Below are 21,811 nucleotides of genomic sequence, written 5' to 3' on the forward strand. Positions count from 1 at the left end.
TAACGCCCCTCTCGGTCTCCTAATATGGGATGCAGATAGCAGACATGTATCTATATGCTGCTTTCATTAGGAACAAGGCTGACGTCTATGTGCACCTTACTCGGACTAACTGTAAGAATATTGATGCACAAAGACCCTTCCCGTACAACCCTGGCGATTCCGTATTGGTATTCTATATCTTATTAACAATGAACATATTTAATTCTTGTTTTAAGTCCCTTCTCTTGAACAATGTAATTGTTTTCTTTTCTCAGGCGACAAGATGAAGCCATGGAATTCTTATATAAATTGTGCGATGAGGACGCCAAGAAGTGCTGCATAAGATTAATACATAGAACGTACTCGTTAATGCAATCCAATGTAAGTATTCATTTCTACTTTTCTTTTAAAAACTCCTTTCTTTATTAGTTTATTTATTATTTGAAAGATAATAAATAACCCTTTAATTCCTTTAATTTATATGTGTAATTGTATTTTGTCTGTACTCATTGAAGCTGTTTGCTGAAGGTTGGGACGTAATTGAAAATAATTTAAAATCGAATCTTGTTTGAGAACATGTATTAATAAGACAAAAACTGACCAAAACACTAAATGTATAAATAACACTTGTTTCGGTAATGTAGCATCGCATTCATTCGCAACTTTCGTCTTCTTTTCCTTGTGTAGTTCATATTTTATTATATACTTTTAAAGCATACAGACAAATATAAATTATACAAAGGAAAGAAGATGAAATGGATGAGGATTTAGAAGACTCCCACTTACCTCTAAGTATATAATTCTATCCCAAGGGTAGCTACAGTAAAGGAGGTGGTTGAAATGTATAGAACAAGTGAATAATGACACAAATACAGGATAATATAAGACACCATTTATCTTATCTCTATACAGATAAATTTTGTAATACAATATGCATAAAATAAAATCTGTTAGTTTAACAAAACTGTCGACAAAAGCAGCAAGGCTAAATAGTTAATGGAAAATTTCCAAACCACCAAAAGCTGATTCCATATTCACAAAAGCTCTCCATTGACTTCTGTCGTTAGCCAACTGAATCCAGTTTCTACTTTCTAATTCTATTTCTATTTCTATGTTTATCTTAACATTGTTCTCCCATTAGTGCCTAGGTCTTCCTAATGGTCGTTTTCCGATTCGGGTTCAGTTAAAACTTTGAAAGCATTCGTACTTTCTTTCATTCTGGCTATGTGACCTGCGTTATGTTTATTTATGTATTAATTAATTAATTTATTTATTTAACAATCACAAGATACAGCTCAGAGGCCATTTTACCCTGGATACCTAACACAGGGTATCTATCGGTCACGAATGTCACGAAATGAGAAAATGGTCATGAAATTCACGAAGAAGTCACAAAATTTAGCTTTTGGGTCGCGATTTTTTTTTTTTTTTTTAACTGTTCAAATGTAAGTACAGATTGGAAAATTTTGTTGTACAAAACGTCAAAGTTCACCACCAAAAATGTATATGGTTGGCTTTAGAGGCTACCAAATCGCAAGCAAAGTACGTTTCTATTGCATGCATGAAAATTCAGGCTAATTCGCATCCAAATTATTAGGAAATATTATGATTTGGTAAAGAAAAGGTCACGAAAAAGTCACGAAATTTCATTTTGGAAGTTTAGTAGACACTCTGTAACAACAACAACAATGGAAAAGATTTGGGAAGGTATCGGCCAGGCCTGTTTAGTAGGTACCATCCCGGCATTTGCCTGGTAGGACAGGAAAACCCGTCAGGATGGTCGGCAGCGCGAAATTGAACCCACGATCTCCCGAATGCGAAACCAACGCTCTACCACTTGAGCTACTTCGCTCGGTGAGAAGCTACGAACGAGGAGCTACAGTATGTAGTTTCCGCCATTCCCCATTTCCGTTCCTCTTGGGTCCCAATATTAGTCTCAGGATCTTATTTGTTGAAAACAGTAACGTCCATAAATACAATACTCGATTCGTTAATAATTTGCATGTTATCTCCCAAAATTTCTCTATTTGTAAGTTTTTTTTTTTTCTTTCTTCAAAAAGGCGTATATATTAACTGTACAAAAATTTTCAATAAGTTACCTGACTTTCTAAAGCAAAACAAATCATATTCTATGTTTAAATCTGATCTTCACAAGTTCTTAGTAGATAAGTGTTCTACTCGGTAAATGAGTTTTTTTGAAGATAATGTATATTTTTTTTAAAAAATTATGTTATGAATGTGTAAGCTTATAAAAGTCATAATTATGTATGTATCACGCTATTTGTAAATTTTTTTATAGCATATATGTAATTATTTTGTAATTTTGACAACTGTATGCGTACTCGAGAATAATCTCATAATCTTATTTGCAAAACAGGCAAACAAATAAATAAATACCAAATACTTTCAGGTTACGTTCTTCCCTCAGAGTAAGCGAGCATGTTTCGCAACCATACAGAACAACAAGCATGATTATCGTTTTATATATTTTAAACTTCAAATTCCTCGACAGAACTCGCGACAACAAAAGGTTTTGAACTGAATAATAACATTAATTTCCTGCTTTCAGTCGATATATAATTTCTTCGTGAATATACAGGGTGCGGCAGCGTTCATAGTAGGATATTAAAAACGCACCATCAGGCAGTAACTGTAATTTATTTATTACCTCTTATGTCAATAAATAGTTAAAGGTATGCCATTTACTAATGTGTAAGTCATTGTCCATTGCGTGGATTACTTTTTGAATATGACTCCTGTCAAATGATGCCCCCTCTGCACAACACATTCATCTAGGCGGCGTTGGAAACTTTCCATAACTCGGCGTAACGTATTCCCTGGGACATTGCCGACGGCAGTTCTGATGCGATCCTTCAACTCAGGAATGGTGGCACAACGTGTTCGGAAAACTTCTTGCTTCAGGTAGCCCCAAAGGCTGCACATGAAAGATCAGGTGAGCGAGGCGGCCAGGAAATGTCACCAAAACGGGAAATTACTCTACCTGGAAATGTCTGTCGCAAGAAATCCATGCAAATTATGGCTGTATGCAAGGTCGCTCCGTCTTGTTGAAACCATAATTGTTCCACATCCACATCGACCATACCTAATTGGGGAATAACGAAGTCTTGCATCTTTAGGTAGCGTTCACTGGTGACAGTTACAGCCACACCGCTGTCATCCTCAAAGAAGTAAGGGTCAATAATCCCAAAGGAAGCAACTCCACACCACACTGTGACACGAGAATTGTGCAAGGGCTTGATGTGCAGTTCATGCGGGTTTACATCACTCCAATAACGCATATTCTGTTTATTCACTGAACCACATAACTCGAAATGAGCTTCATCTGACATCAGGATGGTGTGCAACATTTGTGGATTTTGGCGAAGGAGATCACGCATGGTTAAGCAGAATGTTTCTCGTGAAACCCAATCGCGAGGTCTAATGTCCTGAACAATCTGCAGCTTATATGGGTGAAAATGGAGATCTTCGTGCAATATTCTCCTTAATGAGCGATCGGACATACGCACAGTTTGCGAATGACGACGAGCAGATATTTTTGGGCTACGCAATATTGCAGCACGAACATTTTCCACGGCTTCTGGTGTCCGCACAGTTCTTTCACTTCTCGGTTTGCCATTGCAAACAGAACCTGTTGTTCGAAATGCACGTACCCACCTCACAATGGTCCGTCCACCTGGAACTTTCCCATGACGTCCCAAGTTGAAATGTTGCCGAAATAGACGCTGGGTATCAATAACAGAGTCGTTATTCTTGAAATAACTTTCAACAGCAAAGGCACGATGCTGTGCACTCCACCGCTCCATATCACTGTCACTCGAAATGGCAGCTCATTAATACACGAATGTGGCACGAGCTGGCGCGCATTCATGCAGTACGTCATTGTACTAGGCAAGTCAAATTACGCTATAAACGCTGCCGCACCCTGTAGTTTTGGTCTGTTAATGTTGATCCTAGATATTTGAAAGTATTTAAGCTGATTTAAAAGGATTTAAACATTGTCATGTCATTTTGAGGTAAGTGCGCTGACATTGAGCATTTGATCAGTTCTTGGAATGGAAATTTAAACATTCAAAGACTAAAATGAATTCAAACATGGGGATAAGAATCGACAAAGTTAATTGCAGCGCCGGTACGACAAATTCGTTGTCTTTACACGAAGCAGAAATCGGGCGGCGAAAGGCAGGGTGGGTGCCGCGGCGAAAAGTAGGCGCCAGTTCTCGCCCACTGTTGAATTCAGTACAACTTAGTATTGACCTGTTAATTTATTGAAGATGGAAAATAAAACGAGAAAGAAAACGTTTCTGGGTTCATCCAGTTATATCCGAGTATATGATAAACAAATAACAGAAGTATATACAGTAAGTTTGAAACAATGAAAAGTTCTATAAAACTATAGAAGCCATAATAGCATTTGTATGTCTCTATCTTTTGTGTGTTTCTTTTTGTTTCCCAATCGTGGCTCAACCGAAATTTTTACTGTACATTTCGAAATGCTTCAGAAGAAAATTTGACCGTACAGATTTAGTTTAGGTCGGCATGAAAATAATTCCTTTAACTACTCTGGTTATTTAAAACAAAATTGTTAATGCCTTAGTATATTATATTCTATCAATGCGACTTCGTGCAGAGATACAATCGAAACCTGTTATAACAGCATCGCTTCTAACGACGTGTTGGGTTTAACGGCGAAATCTAACCGTCCCGTCTAAACTCTATATAAAAACTGTATTAAAAAAATCGCATAATATGACATTGCTTATTACGACGTATCGTATAAAACGAGCTATTTTTATCACGTTATCGGAGAAGTGTATCGGCTATAATTTCAATGTTTAGTTTTGGTTAATACGTGTTTGGAGATTGCTGGCAACAAGGTAACGTTTATTTTCAAACTCTTGTTTTCAGTATATTATACGTAGATATCAAATCAGTATGTCTATTAAATAGTCAAGGCGTTTCCCTCAGTAAGTTAAAACATGCTCAACATTTTATCTCATTCATTAGCTAAGACCGTGTACGACGTTATTAAATAATTTACACTGTTGTTATTTTTTCCTCGCTTATTATAAGTTTGATATTTTATTGCCATACAGTATTATTACTGTACGTACTGTACAAACATTAGAAGAAAATATCCTCTTCAGTTCCACTTCACAGTATATTGTATGTACTGTATTTCAGTTACGTTTTTTTCTTCTTTCTTTTTATTTCTTGAAGTTCTAGCTTTATTCTTTTCATTAACTGTGTAAATGTACAGCCTAATACTTAGATACGATATATTGAGCAAGAAAAGGAAAACTCGGTTTGTGCGTCTATCGGGTATAACGACCGTAAATTTGCTGTCCCTTTGGAGTAGTTATAACCGGTTTCGACTGTACTGTAAATGAACTAAAAGATAACTGCTACAAATATCTGCAGTTGTCGACTCAAACATCAGCGTGTTCTGTTAAAAGAGTCCGAAGAAACAGAGGCAGACATGTAGCACAGAGAACAGATGTACCGAGGGCAGTGGGGCGGAATTCTTTGAATTCATTTTCATTTACAGTAGATCATATACACAAAAGCCATTCGTAGGTAAGTGCTTTCATTACAACGATTATGTATAATTCGATTTACAGTCATTGTTAAAAGTCTGAGCACACAGTTTTGATTTTTCAGAATTTTCCAAACAAATCATGCTGTATCCATACAAAACCCATGTTTGTTGGACTTGTTTTGCAAAATAAACTCATTGTTCATACAAGGGAATAAAAATATACTGCTCTGGTTCCATTTAGAAAAAAATGATGGGGAAGTTTATGATTATCGAAGTGCGGAACCTTAGCCTTGATAACAGCTTTACAAATTCTAAGCATTTGTTTACCATTTCATCCAACTTTTGCAAAGCTATGCGGCTCCAACAGCTTTAAAGAGCCTACCAGAGATTTGTATTGGTTGGCGTGTGTTCAGGGACTGTCATGTGAGGTTCATCCTTCAAGAGCTCGAAGGGTAACAAATGCGGAGACTGGCGGCTATTCCATTTTTGTGATGATGTGAGCCTCTTCTATGCTTTGCTGATAATTACTGCATAACTTGGAAGATTGTGCTTAATCATTTTTCTGTTGTAGTACAAAGTTACTTCTCAAACCGCGTTTCCAATTGAATTGCTTGCCTCACTTAAATGTTGGGATACACGTTTTTATCCATTATTCCGTTGATTTGAGCTAAATCACAAAATTGGTTGCCTATAAAACGCCCCCATAGAGTGAAATTCGTTTTCTGTGTTTTACTGTAGGCATTATTCAGTCGTGATAAAAGCGCTTTTCGGGAGGGCGTCGCGCAAACATCCGACGTTGGGAATCGACAAGTTGAAATTCAGATTACTTGATCCAGAATATCCTCTTCCATTGTTTATGGACACAGACTTTATGTTTTTGACCAAGAGTACCATTTTGCAATGTTTCGTGCTCGAAGAAGCGCACCTCAAGACCAAAAATATGCAGGCTTCGGACCACCATCCTATCTTATACTGTTTGAGAACGGCTCTTTCGTTATTTTGTTGCTACTTCCGTAACGGTTATTTCTGGATAACCAGTTTGTTTCTGTGCAATTTTTACACCAGTTTATGAATATCTTTCTAGAGTCTGACGCACTGTATCGACTGATATCTGGAACTACGGAGCGATTTTCCAATCCAATCCAATTTTCAATTCAAACCCAAAGGAAATAGAATATTATACCAAGTACGTAATAAATAGTTGAAAATTACAAAAATAGTAGAATCTTCTTTGAATTGTCTAATTTCACACAAGGATACCTGAATGCTTTAACTATTTTGAATATGAAATCAAGCTTGTACTAAAGTAATGTAGGAAACCTGTATGCAAAGAAAAACATACTGCTCAAGTACAGTTGCTGGGTTTAACATCCCTCTTTTACATTACATATATTTTCATTCCTCTTTTATTGCAGGAGTTGCAGGATACCTACATGAGCATTCTGAATCGAGTTGTTTTCAAGCTGGAAAAGACACTGGACGCATCTGAAACTGCAACTAAAACTTTTATTATGAATGACTTACCAATTATGGAATTGAAGGGCGTACACTCTCTGAAGGTAAACTTATTATAGCTTTTAGTACATAACTTACGGTATATTATATGTATGTTTTATTTCTTATAATGCCATTTCTCGTGTAGTACTTGCATAACACTTTCGTCTTCAAAACCTATGATCCCTATGATTTTCAGTAGGGCCTTCGCATTCAAGAATTAGGATTAAGAATTATATTTCTGGACTATTTTATTTCTGAATAGTTTTCGATACCTGGGTAGTGTTCTTAGTAATGACATGAAATGCGAACGTGAAATAAAAGCAAGGATAGGAATGGCGAAAGAAGCCTTTAAAAGAAAGAAAAGTCTGTTCTGTGGGACCTTGAACAAAGAGTTGAGAAAAAGACTCATAAAATGCTTCGTGTGGAGTGTTGTGCTGTATGGGGCGGAAACGTGGACATTGCGTAAGGGTGACGAAAATCGACTGGAAGCCTTCGAAATGTGGATGTGGAGAAGAATGGAAAGAGTTAGTTGGGTCGAGCTGAAAACGAATGAGAGAGTGTTAGAAATGGTGGGTGAGAAAAGAACACTTTTAGATATTATTAGGAAGAGGAAGAGAAACTGGTTGGGACATTGCCTAAGAAGAGATTGTATCATGAGGGACGTCCTAGAGGGTATGGTGGCGGGAAAGAGAGGGAGGGGGCGAAGGAGACTACAATTAATGGATGATATTAAAACAGAAAGATCATACGCGAAGACGAAAAGGTTAGCGGAGGATCGTGGAGCATGGAAGCTTCTCAGCTGCGGCAAGTGACCTGCCAATAAAGGCAGAATACCATTGATGATGATGATGATGATTTATTCCTTCACGTATGAGAGATGACGTTCCTCAGCGATGGTACTACCAGGGGAAGTAAGGAAGGAAGAAAGGAATGACGCTTGGAGCCTTTGTTAGGCACCATTCCAGCATTTACCAGGTGTGCTGGAAAAACCCCATTCAGGATGAGTAGTCTGAAAAAACTCGGGACTTTTCTAACCGAGTGTTCCTACCAGGAATCGAACCCGGGACTACTCGCACCAAAGGCTAGAGAGTTCTCCAATTTCAAGTGCAGAACTCTTTGGAAAGAAATAAGCATGTATGGTGAATAAAGGTAGAATAGCATTGAGATTACATGTGCTCATCATGTACAATAAAACCGGTGAACTTGGCCTCATTTTTGTAGGATCTGCATTTTCCCTTAAGGTAGTACTTATTGTTCTGAAGTTAGTCACTTACCTTGGAACCTGGCTGAATTGAAGCACCGTTATTCTTATACTGTTAATGATAAATTTTCTCCTGTATGTTGTACACTTACCTCAGCAACATAGCACAGGGTGGACTAAGGTCACAGATTCAGTACCCGGTCAGCAAATAGGTTGGAGCATCCGAACAATTAGGAGACAGTGCGTTGTCTAACAGGTCATATGAAAGTGCATCATGAGAACTTACAATTGCAAGTGATTTTTCTTTACGAATTCAAATTGCGACATTATTCTGCAGAGCAAGGCGAGTAAGAAAAAAAAAAAAAAAAAAGAAAAAAAAAACATTAACAGTGAATTTGGGTCGGAAATGACAAATGAACATACAATCCGCCGTTGATTTGTCAAATTTTGTTCCACTGACTCAGTATATCAAAATGAGCTCCTTGGACACCGACCAACATCATGTTCAGATGAGATCCTCAGAAACACCATGAAAACAGCCCCTCGGAAATGTTTTCGTGCTACTGCAGACGAGTTAACCATACACCATGCCAATTTCGTTCGGCAGCTCGGTTCAATTAGTAAGGTGAAAATTTTGGACTCATGGTGCCACGTGAGTTGACCAACCAGAATCGCCGTCTGAGGATGTGCCGTTCCCTGAGTGTAAGGGATATCTGGAAACGTTTCCTCTATCGGATTGTTCCTTCAGATAACCGTTAAGGGTCATGATCAGCGTCTAGGACGATTTGCTTAACCACTTCTTCATCCACAGAAGGTGTTGTTGCTGTAATATGGTGGCCTATGGTGGGAGAATTTACCATAAATTTCTCAGGCGAGATGAAACCATCAATGCTAAACTCGATAAAACGAAACGCAAACTTGTTCTCAAGTGTCCAGCAAAGGTCAACACTCATGATGTCCTTACGTTGTGCAATTACATGTAGCGCGAAGGACGGTGCAGTATGAAACCCTTCCTCACCCACTGTATTCCCTTGATATCTTTCCAACTGACTATTGCGATCATTTCCTGATGATTGGATGGTTCGCATCGCTCACTCCAGACTTCTTTCCCCACGGAATCCAATCGGTGGCTGAGTGATGGCAAAAGTTGGGGGGAAGGGGGTGGTCACACAGTGATTATTTTGATTAAGTAGGTATTGTAGATGCTTTATATTTCTTCTTTGGAAATGACGTACTTGGGGAACACCTACTTAATACTTCACTCAGATAGTTTCAAGTGCTTTCTGACACTTTTATTAATAAATCTAAAAGTGGCATGTGTTAAGGTCCTGTGGAATCCTTCTGAGAAAAAAGTAGATACCTTTACTTTTCTTGGAAAACGTGTGTTGCACAGTTAATAGTATTAGTACCAAATTTAATTGTTAACGTTCATGTAAGTAAAAATGGAACCTTGATCACTTTGTACAACTGAGACGAAATCTACTTCTTGGAAAAAAAAGTATACTTCACAATTTAATAGTGATCACTGAATTTGAATCATTGTCCATGCTGTGCGTAAAAATTGAAACGAATTTGTGGATATCTCTATTTGATTTTTTGTTGTTATGAGTGTTCTCTGGCTATCGTCCCAGATGAAGATATTGACATCCGACGTTTTGAGTACAGACAGTTCATTCATTGTGACCGATGAAATCCAATACGGTAGTGGAGAGATAATCCTCATTCATGACTTTTTTCACCATGGAACTGAAGCAGAATGGATGCCTCCCTTTTCTTGATATTCTTGTTTGTCGTAAACCTGACGAAACGTTTAGAACATAGCGTATATAAGAAGCCGACTCATATGGACCTTTATCTCAAATGAAGCAGCTGTCATCACAAGTCACAACGTCTTACAGTGCTAAACACCTTGGCCCACAGAGCAGTCTCTGTAAGTGACAAGGAACATTTACAAGAGGAATTCAATTATCTTCGTTCGATGCTACAAGAGAGTAGCTACAGACTTACAGATATCAACATGGCCATAAAAAGGGCCGTTACTTCCCAACACAAAGCGATCAAAAAAGTCAAGGGTAAAGATTCTCTCTCTACTACCGTTTGTCACACCTCTAGCAAACTCGCAAACATGGTCACAATAGCTACATAAGACTTCAACCACCCGAAATGTCAGGATTAGCAAAGCATAGCTTAGAGGCGAGACGCAGAGTAAATTTTACAAATACCATCATACTAGCCAAGTGCAGCAATTTTTGGACAGAATAATAAAGAAAGCAATAGCCATGACACGTGAAAGGAACAGCCTTAATAGAGGCAATGGGTTTAAACTCAGTCCTACCTGGTTGGACCTTTTCAGGAACAAGAAAGCATACATTCAACAAAACCATTTCTCGTAGCCAAGGAGTCAGCATTTTCCACAGCCAATCACAAGCCCGCCACTAAATAATCACTATATATACAGGTATATGCTCACATATCTCCGGTCCCTTCATTACAATCGTTGATGATGAATGCAATGTCTGCATTCGAAACATTTTGAAGTCAGTATGTTCACCTGGCTGAGAACACTTACTAAAATAACGTCACCAGGAAAAATTCAATTCTTTCTTAAGAATGTTTTGTTTTAATGCAGTCGGTCTAAACACATGTTTAAAAACGCTTATTTTACTTTTTCCGATTAATTTCTGTTTCCAAGTTTTCTGAAGTCGTGTTTGAAGTTAATGGTGAATGGTGAAACTGAAAACTCTTACTTATTTCTTGTTGAAGTGTCCTATATCTGTTGGAATATAATAATACTTGATCCTGACTGAAATATTTTTATTCACTTCTAAATACTACGTTTATTCATTTGGAAGTCGAACTCAATCGGCGAAGAAAGAAAATAAACGCACAAAAGCAAACTTTTTATTATATATTGTGCAACCGCCCCTTGTCAGTTCAAAAACTCAGATAACGCTTGAATAGAATGTACATTAGAGATGTCAGAACTGACAAGCTGCGCCCAGGATTTTGTAAAACTTGTATTTGATAGAGCGTAAAATATGGGATCTGACCTGAGTTTCATATGAATAAAACTGAACACTTGCAAAATGAAACAGACTGTGATGTTGAAAGGATAGAAATTGGTAAGAAGGGAAATAGCTATTAGGATAGGTTAATATACTTAAACTTACTCGCAAACTTTGGTGTTCCTTCATGTTCCTTCGGTGGTTCGAATTTCGTCCATTCGTAAGTCTCTGTATCTTTCCTTTGAAGTAAACGATGAAGCGGATGGAAAATTAAGATTGAAGTTACTTTGTATTCGACGAGACATTATCATTAACAACGTTAAAGATAGTAAATGCTCTCAAAGCTAGAGCAAGGAATAACTTTTAGAAAACTCAAAATCGTAGCTTGCGCTGTTACATGTTGCTTGGCTCGAAATCAAACTTCGACTACCTCTTCCAATGGTTTTTGCTTAACATTCCTTCAGGTTATTTAATGGTTCATCGACATTTTCTTCCGTGATGTTCAAAAGTGCAGACTACATAGATTAATCATAGGTGAGATGATGACAGGGATGCGGACAAGGAAACAGTCTGCTGTTTTATTGATTAAAAAATTACATATTTAAGAATAAGACGACAGACAGCAGTAAAACTTCCTTGTCTGTAAAGTAAATTAACTTTAGAAAAAAAAAAAAAAAGAATTGTAAATGTGACTACTTCAACATTAATTAAACGATTATGCTTTTCATTGAGTTCAGTTTAAAATAAAATGTCCCAATGTTCGAAATAAAGTAACTCATAATATGTAAATACATAATAGTTTCATATATCTTCACATTCCTCCCCTCCCTTAAATCAAAGTCCCGAATGGAAACATTTCGGAGCCAAAGTTTAATTCACTTTTAGTTTTTGTTGGAATATATTGCAATAATAGGTGCCAGCTCATGGCAATGTAAAATTATTGTTAAAAGAAAGAATGATGTGTTTTTGATAGACTATTCTTTAATATATTGTGTTTTAGATATATTTTGCAGCGATATAGAATGTATTGGTTCTTACATCTAAATTTTATATATGCGTTATATCAGTTTATGTGGGAATACAAATGGTATTAAAGTGCATGTCTGGTACTTGCTAATTGGTGTTAAATTATTTAGTACACTTTATTTATATAGGGTAATATTTAGGTGTTGTTAAACCTAAAAAATAAGCCTAACGTTAAAAGTGGATGATACTGCATAAATAACATTTAGGAGCAGTAACTCATTAAATTATAAACATGTTAACAGTTTTAAAAAAGAAAATCTATGTATTTCCGTTCAGTCTTTATGATAAAAGTCACAGCAGCAAATATAGTCTGGAAAGAAATCATTTGGTAAGAAATGATGAGTACATCATAAATGTTCACAACACTAATACAGTTGATAGCAGAACAGTCAAGGCCAAATAACATATAAACACAGCAACGTGGATGAAGTAAACACAGCATCAGTGAGCTCAGAGTATAGGTCTTGAAATCACTGTCACAAAGTTCTTACACATAACATCACTGGAATGTTCATTCAGTACAAGTAGATTACAGGAGTAGGGTAGACAGGTTTATTATAGTAACATCACAAAAATTGGGAAATAGTTAGAACTAACAATGTTATTTTGTATGTTTCATGTTTGAGAAAACAAACCTTTGAATTCATCATTTTTTTCTTGCTTGTTTGCTAAAAAATAATAAAGATTGATATTTTTACTTATTTGTAAGTAAATAAATTTTAATAAATCCTGTTTTCTTTTGTTTTCCTAAAGGTTGAATTTAATATCTCTGTCAGCCTCGAAGAATTCAGCCATCCTCAAGTGCGAAAGAACATTTTAAAAGAATTCACTGAATCTTCGTTATCAGGTGAGTTTCAGCACTGGAAATGAAGAAATAAAGATGCTTCTTTTATTACGTATTTAAAGAAAAAAACGTACATTTTTAAAAATATTAAACACAGATTCTCGTAATTGCCCGGAATGATTCCTGTAGATACATGGCGTTTCGGGTAGTAAGTGCGAACTCATTTTATAACCGCTTCACTCTTATATATATATATATATATATATATATATATATATACAGTGCTTTCCACGAATAACACTAAGGTCCACCTCCTGAAGAAACGAAGGCAGATAGAAACATGAAACCTTTTGCAACCTGCAAGGGACATAAAAGGCAACATTATGCTAAGAAGGAGAATCCCCCACAAGGGGGGCTAAAGGGGGTTACTGGGGGTAACTTAAAAATTTTAAATAGCAACCCCCATCTTGTGGTACCTCGTTTGAAAGGTAATCACGAGTAAAGACCACTTGTGAAAATTGTAAGTCGCTAGCATGTCCGTAGCCAACATGGCGGCCATCCGTAAAGGACGGTCGAAGAAACATTGCAAACCTGTAAGCAGAGAGTAACATAGTTTGATTTGGCACATACCTCATTAATGCAGGAGATGCTCGAAGTGTGCACCGCCCACTTCCTGGCAATAATGTAAACGTTGGATGAACTCCTCTCGAACACGGGTAAAAGTCATTACCGGTATAGAATGACAGGCATCAACTATGCGTTGGCGCAACTCCGCAATGCTGTTCGGCTGCGTGCGGAACACTATAGTCTTCAAATAGCCCCAGAGAAAAAAGTCGGGTGGAGCAAGGTCTGGCGAACGGGCTGGCCATTCAATGGTGCCGCGACAACCAATCCATCGTCGCGGAAACTCACTATCTAAATAGTCACGTACAAGGCGGTGAAAATGGGCAGGACAGCCGTCATGCTGAAAAACGGGCGGAATCTCTGCAAATTCTTGCGGATTCTCTTCCATTGCCTCGACAATCAACGGTGCAATAAAGTCTTGCGCCAGGTACTTCGTACCCGTTAATATTCCATCGATGAAGAGGGGCCCGATTATGTGATTACCTAAGATACCGGCCCAGACATTCAGCGACTCTGGGTGTTGAGTGTTGCCTTCACGAAATACATGAGGGTTTGTGTCACACCAATATCGGCAGTTATGCCTGTTGAACTTGCCATTCAAGTAGAACGTACTCTCATCGCTGAAACACGTTTGTCAGCACAATGGTCCCACGTGCCAATGCCTCACACATCTGCTCACAAGAGCTCCTCCGTGGCTAAGCGGTTAGCGGATGCGCCTTTGGCGCTGGAGACCCGGGTTCGATTCCCGGCGGGAGCTCATGTGGTTCGGATTCCACGTTAATCAGTAGGTCCACGTCTCATATAGCCTCGCTGCTGAACGGGACGTAAAACTCAAAATCAATCACATCTGCTCACAAAACTCGATACGCATATCGGGATCATGTTCACTTAACTCCTGGACCATATGTAGTTTGTATGGATGGAAGGTATGTTCTTTTAAGGTTCTGTATGTCGTTGTGCGTGACACACCACACGTTTGAGCCACAGTTGTTATGGACTGTTGAGGATGCACATTCAGCTCCGCCAACACTTGTACCTGTGTTTCTTCCGTAGCAACACTAGGGTTTCGAGGCTTTGGGGCATTGGTCACACTGCCTGTCGTAAAGAATTTGATTAATAAATGGCGTACAGAAGAAACACTAATTGGGTTGCGCACATTTTGTTCATTGAACAACCGTGCTGTTGCACTGTACGAACGATTTGTAGCACCAAAGAGTAACACAATTTCAATTCTCTGTTCAAGAGACCACATTATGTATGCAATGTCGGATAGTCAAACGCACCAGCACAAACACACGTCTACGTCCTTCAGACCTACTGTTCCGGGTTGTAATGTAGCGCACTGTTGGTCGGAAAAGCACATCTGATAGTGGTGCACGAGTAAACAGAGTAGCTTTGCTAAAGTACGTGTGTCTAACACCAAAGCGCCACCACGGGCAACTCGTCGTCATGAACTACATCTCCTCGTCCGTAAGAGTAGCAGTTCGACAGTAGCGCAGTGGTAAAGTGTTTGTGCAGTACACGTGCGGTCCGGGGTTCGAGCCTCTGAGGGTTCAGATTTTTCAATAATATTATGGTACTCTCTTTTCTATCGGTTTCAGTTCAATTTGCATGTTTTGTATTTGCAATACTGTTATAGTGTAAGTTGTGTGGTATGTGTATTGTGCATTCGTTCCGAACTAGACCTACGTTAGACTTTAGAGTTTGTTGTGGACACAGTCTGGTCTCTATACGCGATTACTTTTCCAGCGAGGTACCACACGATGGGGGTTGCTATTCAAAATTTTTGAGTTACCCCCAGTAACCCCCTTTAGCCCCCCTTGTGGGGGATTCTCCTTCTCAGCATAATGTTGCCTTTTAAGTTCCTTGAAGGTTCCAAAAGGTTTCATGTTTCTATCTGCCTTCGTTTCTTCTGGAGACGAGCTTTAGTGTTATTCGTTGAACGCACTTCGACCGTCCTTTACGGATGGCCGCCATGTTGGCTACGGACATGCTAGCGACTTACAATTTTCACAAGTGGTCTTTACTCGTGATTACCTTTCAAACGAGGTACCACACGATGGGGGTTGCTGTTTAAAATTTTTAAGTTACCCCCAGTAACCCCCTTTAGCCCCCCTTGTGGGGGATTCTCCTTCTCAGCATAATGTTGCCTTTTATGTCCCTTGAAGATTCCAAAAGGTTTCATGTTTCTATCTGCCTTCGTTTCTTCAGGAGGTGGACCTTAGTGTTATTCGTGGAACGCACTGTATATATGTGTGTGTGTACAGAGAGAGGTTGTTCAGTCTACATTTGGCCAATTTCAACTTAATTAAAAATTTAGGAGAATCCATGGCGCCAGGTCCGTAAATGCTCGATGTGTTTTCCTTGGTTCCTAACAATAGCCCGACAGCGTAATTTCCACTGTAATAGGCTATTCCCTTTGCACAGCTTTCCAAATTCCTTCCACAGTTGTCACACGCCGTTTTCCCAAAGCGCGCTTCAGCAATCCAAATCCACAATAGTCCATAGGACTTGCATCTGGAGATTTAACAGATACCTCATTGAAAGATATCACCTGTATACCACTTGCTTCCTCCATCTCCCTGTAGAATGCGAGGGATGATTTTGACGTATGTGATGAGGCCTTGTCCATGTGAATGCGCACCAGATTGGCGTCATTTCCGTACATTGTTGGAATCTCATGCTCGTAGATCGGTCGCATGATCTGCTCCTGAAAATACTGCGAATTTATTTTGCAGTTGTTCGCCACCCTACGAATCTTCAGTTTACCTCGGTAACAGTAACCAGTAACGACCATGAACTCTTTTGGGAAGGACTCTTTACAGACACGGACCCACCTTCTAAAGTTCTTGGCGCCTTTCTCTCGGTACATGATGGTTCTCGGTTTGCCGCAGTCGGAAAGGTAAATCCATGCTTCATCGAGCGTTACGACGTACATCCACCTTTGTTTTGCCAAATGCCGTTCGTACAGCTTCCGGGCGTTACACTTTCGTTTCTTTTGGTGGGCATCCGCGAGAAGATGGCCGCGAGCTTTCATGACTTTTTCCAGCTTGAGTTGATGGTGTAACGTCCGGCTCACAGTCCCCAAAGATACGTAAAGACGATTAGCCATACACCTTTTTGTTGGCGGCGGATTTTCTTGCATTGCAATTTTGCGAAGTTTCCTCTGCATGGTGGAGGTGGCCTTGGTGCATTCCCGCTTCCTAGGCAACTTCGTTGTTGATCCAAATGGTGGAGCTTCTTTGCCCTTGTACTTTTTAATAACATTTTTTATTCCACTTAAACTAATGTTGCAACCATTCTTCTTGCACTGTTTTCTAATGACAGAAACACTAAAATGGGCGTCATAAAGAGCCGCAATATAGCCTTCCCAAAACCGGCTTAGTTTGGGCGGCATTTTGGTTACAGAGCAGAAACTCACACACTTGGAAACAAATTAAGCACAACACTCACAACAATGGTCCTGTTTTATGCGCTATTGTCGTTCGCGCGGAAAAACAACCCCGTTCCCAGGAAGCCACTGCACAACACTGCCGGACGCCACGAGCCAAGGGGAAGGAACGAAATCGACCAAACGTAGGCTGAACAACTCTATATACTTTTGTCCCCGACTGTACAAGGCAACTTAAGGAAAAATCATTTTAATATATTTTTATGTTCTAAAAGAAACCTTGTGAACATTGATGAGAAACCAATTTTCTTCAATAATCTTCACCAACAGAACAAAGCATTCTTACATTTCAATTCTATTTTCATAGCATTAGGTGTGGCCAAGACAGACAGACACAACAGTCCATAGTCGACACTATTACTAATCACAGTTTATTTGAACTAAAGCAGGGGGCCGCGGTGGTTCAGTGGTAGAGCGTTCACCTCTGGTGCTTGGGGTCCCGGGTTCAAACCCTGCTCCCGCCAAGTGAACTTTGTGGTGGACAAACACCGTGTGCGTGGATTTTCTCGGGGTTCTCCCGTTTTCTCCCACTTTCTTCATTCCACCATTTCATTCATCTCTCATCATCACCGTCTCCTTTAGCCTAACTGGCATAATCGTGGGACGTAAAACTCAAAAATTTCATTTCATTTTTCATTTTGAACTAAAGCACTCTTATATGTATGATGTTTATAAATATTTAGTGAGTTTTTGGACATTTTCATTTAGTTAGCAACATTTACATGCTTGAGGAACTGAAACAGCAATTCTCTCACGAAACGTAGTCCTCCGATAAGAGAATCAATGTGGCTAGAATTAATATTTTACTTAGAATATCGTTTCCATATGTTTCATATGTACAGTATTTGAACAAACCACATCTTGAGTATTTGAACAAACCACTGTTAACCCTTCGGGATTTTCCCTGTTGAAAGAACAACGCATCAGCCACCCTGAGAAACTACGTTCTTAACGAACAGTCTGCATTTGGATTAAGAAGAAGGAACATCAACAAGTTATGTTCCCCTGTAGAACATTGCGTACGTCGAAAACTGCATACTAAAATGGATTTAATGCTATATTATAGATCATCAAGAATCCACATCTACAATAACATCTTCGCCAGGAAATAATTCGTTGGAGCTGCTACTTACCCTCTTTCTCTCTTTAAATAGTATGGAAAAGTGTAATAATGAAAATGTAAAAGAGAACAACGATCGAAAGGGCATAGAAATTCGTTAAATATCTTTTTTATTATTATTTGAAGTTTAAGTTTTGTGGAAATTTTTATGCTTTTTTTTTTTTAATTTTTCTTTTATCATTCAACTTACCAATAAATCTTCGTTATCGAATTAATGATTTTTTTTTTTTTTTTTTTTTTTTTAATATTTGTATGATTCAGGATGTCTCGTAGTCATATAAAATTGTATGCATACAGTTTCAACATTCCGAACAACGGGTGAGCAACTGTGGAATTGTAGCTATAATTGTCTTCCAGGGGACAAACGGTTCCAACTTAACATGTTGATTTCAGGGGGCGTCATTTAGGGAGGGCAGGAGGGGGCAATTGCCCCCTCCAAGAGTTTGAGGGATAGATATACTTTAATCGAATGTCTACTAATATACTAGTACAAAACGTGAAACCTTTATGTCTGTGGTGCTCTTGTCCCTCCCATGCGAAGTCTGAAATGACGCCACTGGTTGATTTTGCCCTTGATACCCGGAACGCCTGATATTCTGACATTGTAAAATTTCTGTTACTTTCAAATAATATCAGCTGGTCATTTACCAAATACGAGTATAGTTTCAGCTTAGTATGTCACTGACATATGTGAAATAAATTTTTACTCTCCGGACACGTTCAATGTTTGTTAATGTTTTCTGATTGCAGGCCTTTCTGCCATTAGTGATGAAGATTTGTTTGAGTTGTATGTGAAGATTGGAAGACTGGCCACTGTTTTACATTTAACGATAGAAGATGGAACAGCAGAGTTGGCTACTCAGCTTATGCAGAAGAAAATGTTCACTGCAAGCACAAAAGTTGTTGAGTAAGTTTCCATTCTATGATTTCTCATAAATAAGTTTTTATTCTATGATTTCTTAGAAATAAGTTTACACTCTGATTTCTCAGAAATACATTTAAAACTTATTTCAAGAATTTAACTCTCACTTCAGTTATACAATTCCGCTGTTATCCATTTGTTTCTGATAAAAATTTACCTTATTCAATTGTGAAAACAAATTAATTGTGAATTATTTTGCTTTATAGTAAGGCTCTACTTATGTCTATTTCAGTTTTCTAAAGTTCGATCCTCTCGAACGAATTAATTTAAGTGGAGCTCATTTGTATGCGCTGTCTCATACTTTGATGAGCAATTGTGATGTAAGTGATTTGGACGTGAATGATACACTTCCTGTTCTTGCTAATCAGCTGGCAAATGAAGCTGCCGTAAGCTGTGATTCAGGTATTGGTCACATTGTTTACTTTTATTTTAGTTGTATCTGGATTCAAATTGTGCCTGTTATTTTCTTATTAACTTAAATATTGTACCATGTATTTACTTCGTGTGTAGTAACTTCTGTGACTGAAATTCTAGCCAAAGAAGCAGAAGTGTAAAACCTGTAGAAATGTTTCCTTAAACCTGTATTTGCCAGGGAACATGAAGATTGAGTGGTAAAGTATTCATGATAACAGACAAGATTTGCCACAGTGGGCAAAGGAAAAAAAAAACAGCGTTTTTTTTTTTTCTTTCTTCAGGTTGGGGCCAATTGAGGAAACCCCATTTTAAAACTCGGTGGTTTTTCGTTATCATACTTTTAAAACTATTTCTCGAATTAGAAAGACCTTATACAATAGACTAATAATAAAAATTGGATTTTAATGTTAGAAGTTAGAATAGATATGACGATTTGTTATTAAAAAAAATTAGGTTGAAGGAAGCATGTACAAGAAATAAGTGGAATCAGTTTAATATATCTTTTGTAAATTAAAAACCTAATTAACAGGTCCATTAGCTCTTACCTTTGAAAAATTAAAAGGGGCCGCGGTGGCTCAGTGGTAGAGCGTTCACCTCTGGCGCGTGGTGTTCCTGGTTCGATCGAACTCGCACCAAGTAGACCTTGTGGACAAATACTGTGTGCGTGGGTTTTCTCGGTTTGTCCCGTTTCCTCCCACTTTTTTCATTCCATCATTTTATACTTTCTCGTAATCACCATCTCCTTTAGTCTAGCCGGCATAACCGTCGGACGTAAAACTGGAAGTGGAAGGATTTCTAAGTATGTATAACCATGCACTGCTTACTCAACTTTCAGTTACTTATGAAGTCAATACTTTCAAGATCTCCCATCGCGTTATACAATTTCTACATTTCTATATGTGAAACGTAAGTGAGCAATAAATTCTGCATTTTTGTAAAGGATCGCAGACTTTGGAGTTATCGTTTTATTCTCTAACAGAGTTAATTGTGTGTAATCTTACTATGAATTGAAATCAGCGGCAGGCGCAACCTGTAAATTACAGGAGAAGTCTTTTCGTTTACTGGTTTAATTTGAAATTACAAACCACAGACATACACAATACTCTACGCAACTCATAACACTACATCTGGTGAGAGACTTGTCCGACCATACCACAAGTTTCTCGATTTCTGTTACGTAGAAGATGGCTGGGTGACCGCAGAACGAACAACGTTCTGCGCTTCGGTGTCGTTCGTGGACCTCTGTCCTGTGAGGAGTTTCTTCAGTGGACCAGAAAGATGATAATCACTGGGGGCAAGAAGTCTGGATTGTAAGGAGGATGCTTAATTTCCCACCTCCTAAGATGAAGTTTGACGATTGTTTTGTTCACCACATGCGTAGAGGAAAACTAAGTCTTCAACGTCCTGAATATCCTGACGCTTTTTTCTAATCGCTGCTCGCAGATGAGAGTGTGCGACAGTAGCGTTCTGCGTTGATAGTTTCACCTCTTGGCATCTATGAGTGGTCCCCGACTGTTCCAAAACACGTGTACACCAGTTTACCGGTCGATGGTGTTCGGAATTTCTTCGTTACTAGCGAGCCGGGATGCTTCTACACCCTGCTCTGCTGTATTATACTCGGGAGTGTAATGCAGTTTCCACTAGTGACAATGAGGTCCAGAAAACTGCTGCCCTCCTCAACAAAACGCTGCAAACGGTTCAGTGACATGACCATATGTTTGTTAGTGTTGACATCATTAAAAAGATTCGGAACCCACCGACATGACACGTTGCGGTAGACAATGTCATTGAAACTGCCATAGAAATGTGAAACCCCATGACAGTGTCTTTCAGATTAACACTTTTGTCCGATTTCATCATTTCGTCAACACGCGTACTGTCAGGCGTCAACGATGAACGAGCGCCCGATCGCTTACTGTCTTGGACTTTTTCTCGTTCATTTTCAACCTCCTGACACCAGTACTGCACATTTCGCACTGCAAAATGCTCCATTTCGCTGTGGATATCTTGACTCTGTGTCTCTTGCACCATAAAAAAAAAACATCTTTGTTGCTCTTATGGCGTGCATGTCCTGAGCACTGTGGCCTTCTGTGGCATTAACTGATAACAGCGTCGTATAGGGGAAGAAATCGGAATTTTCACTGAAGCTGCTACAAGAAAAACCTACTGCTTTTCTCGTATATGTATAACCTGCTCAAAAGAAAGGGAATAGGCAACGATTTTCAATTTTC

The 21,811-nt window shown here is 38.7% G+C and overlaps 1 protein-coding gene across 1 annotated transcript in view; it reads left to right on the top strand.

Moving 5' to 3' along the window:
* The window catches only part of rod (kinetochore component rough deal), a 224,765-nt gene that overhangs the window by 83,859 nt on the left and 119,095 nt on the right, over window positions 1–21,811 (top strand). Inside the window, exons 17-21 of the mRNA XM_081729572.1 lie at window positions 255–360; window positions 6,952–7,095; window positions 13,019–13,112; window positions 18,995–19,151; window positions 19,399–19,568. Coding sequence (XP_081585698.1) covers window positions 255–360; window positions 6,952–7,095; window positions 13,019–13,112; window positions 18,995–19,151; window positions 19,399–19,568 — 671 coding nt within the window. The remainder of the gene's footprint in view (window positions 1–254; window positions 361–6,951; window positions 7,096–13,018; window positions 13,113–18,994; window positions 19,152–19,398; window positions 19,569–21,811) is intronic.

Source organism: Thermobia domestica, chromosome 10 (assembly GCF_964235325.1).
Source record: "Thermobia domestica chromosome 10, izTheDome1.hap1.1, whole genome shotgun sequence".
NCBI classification, from domain to species: Eukaryota; Metazoa; Arthropoda; class Insecta; order Zygentoma; family Lepismatidae; genus Thermobia; species Thermobia domestica.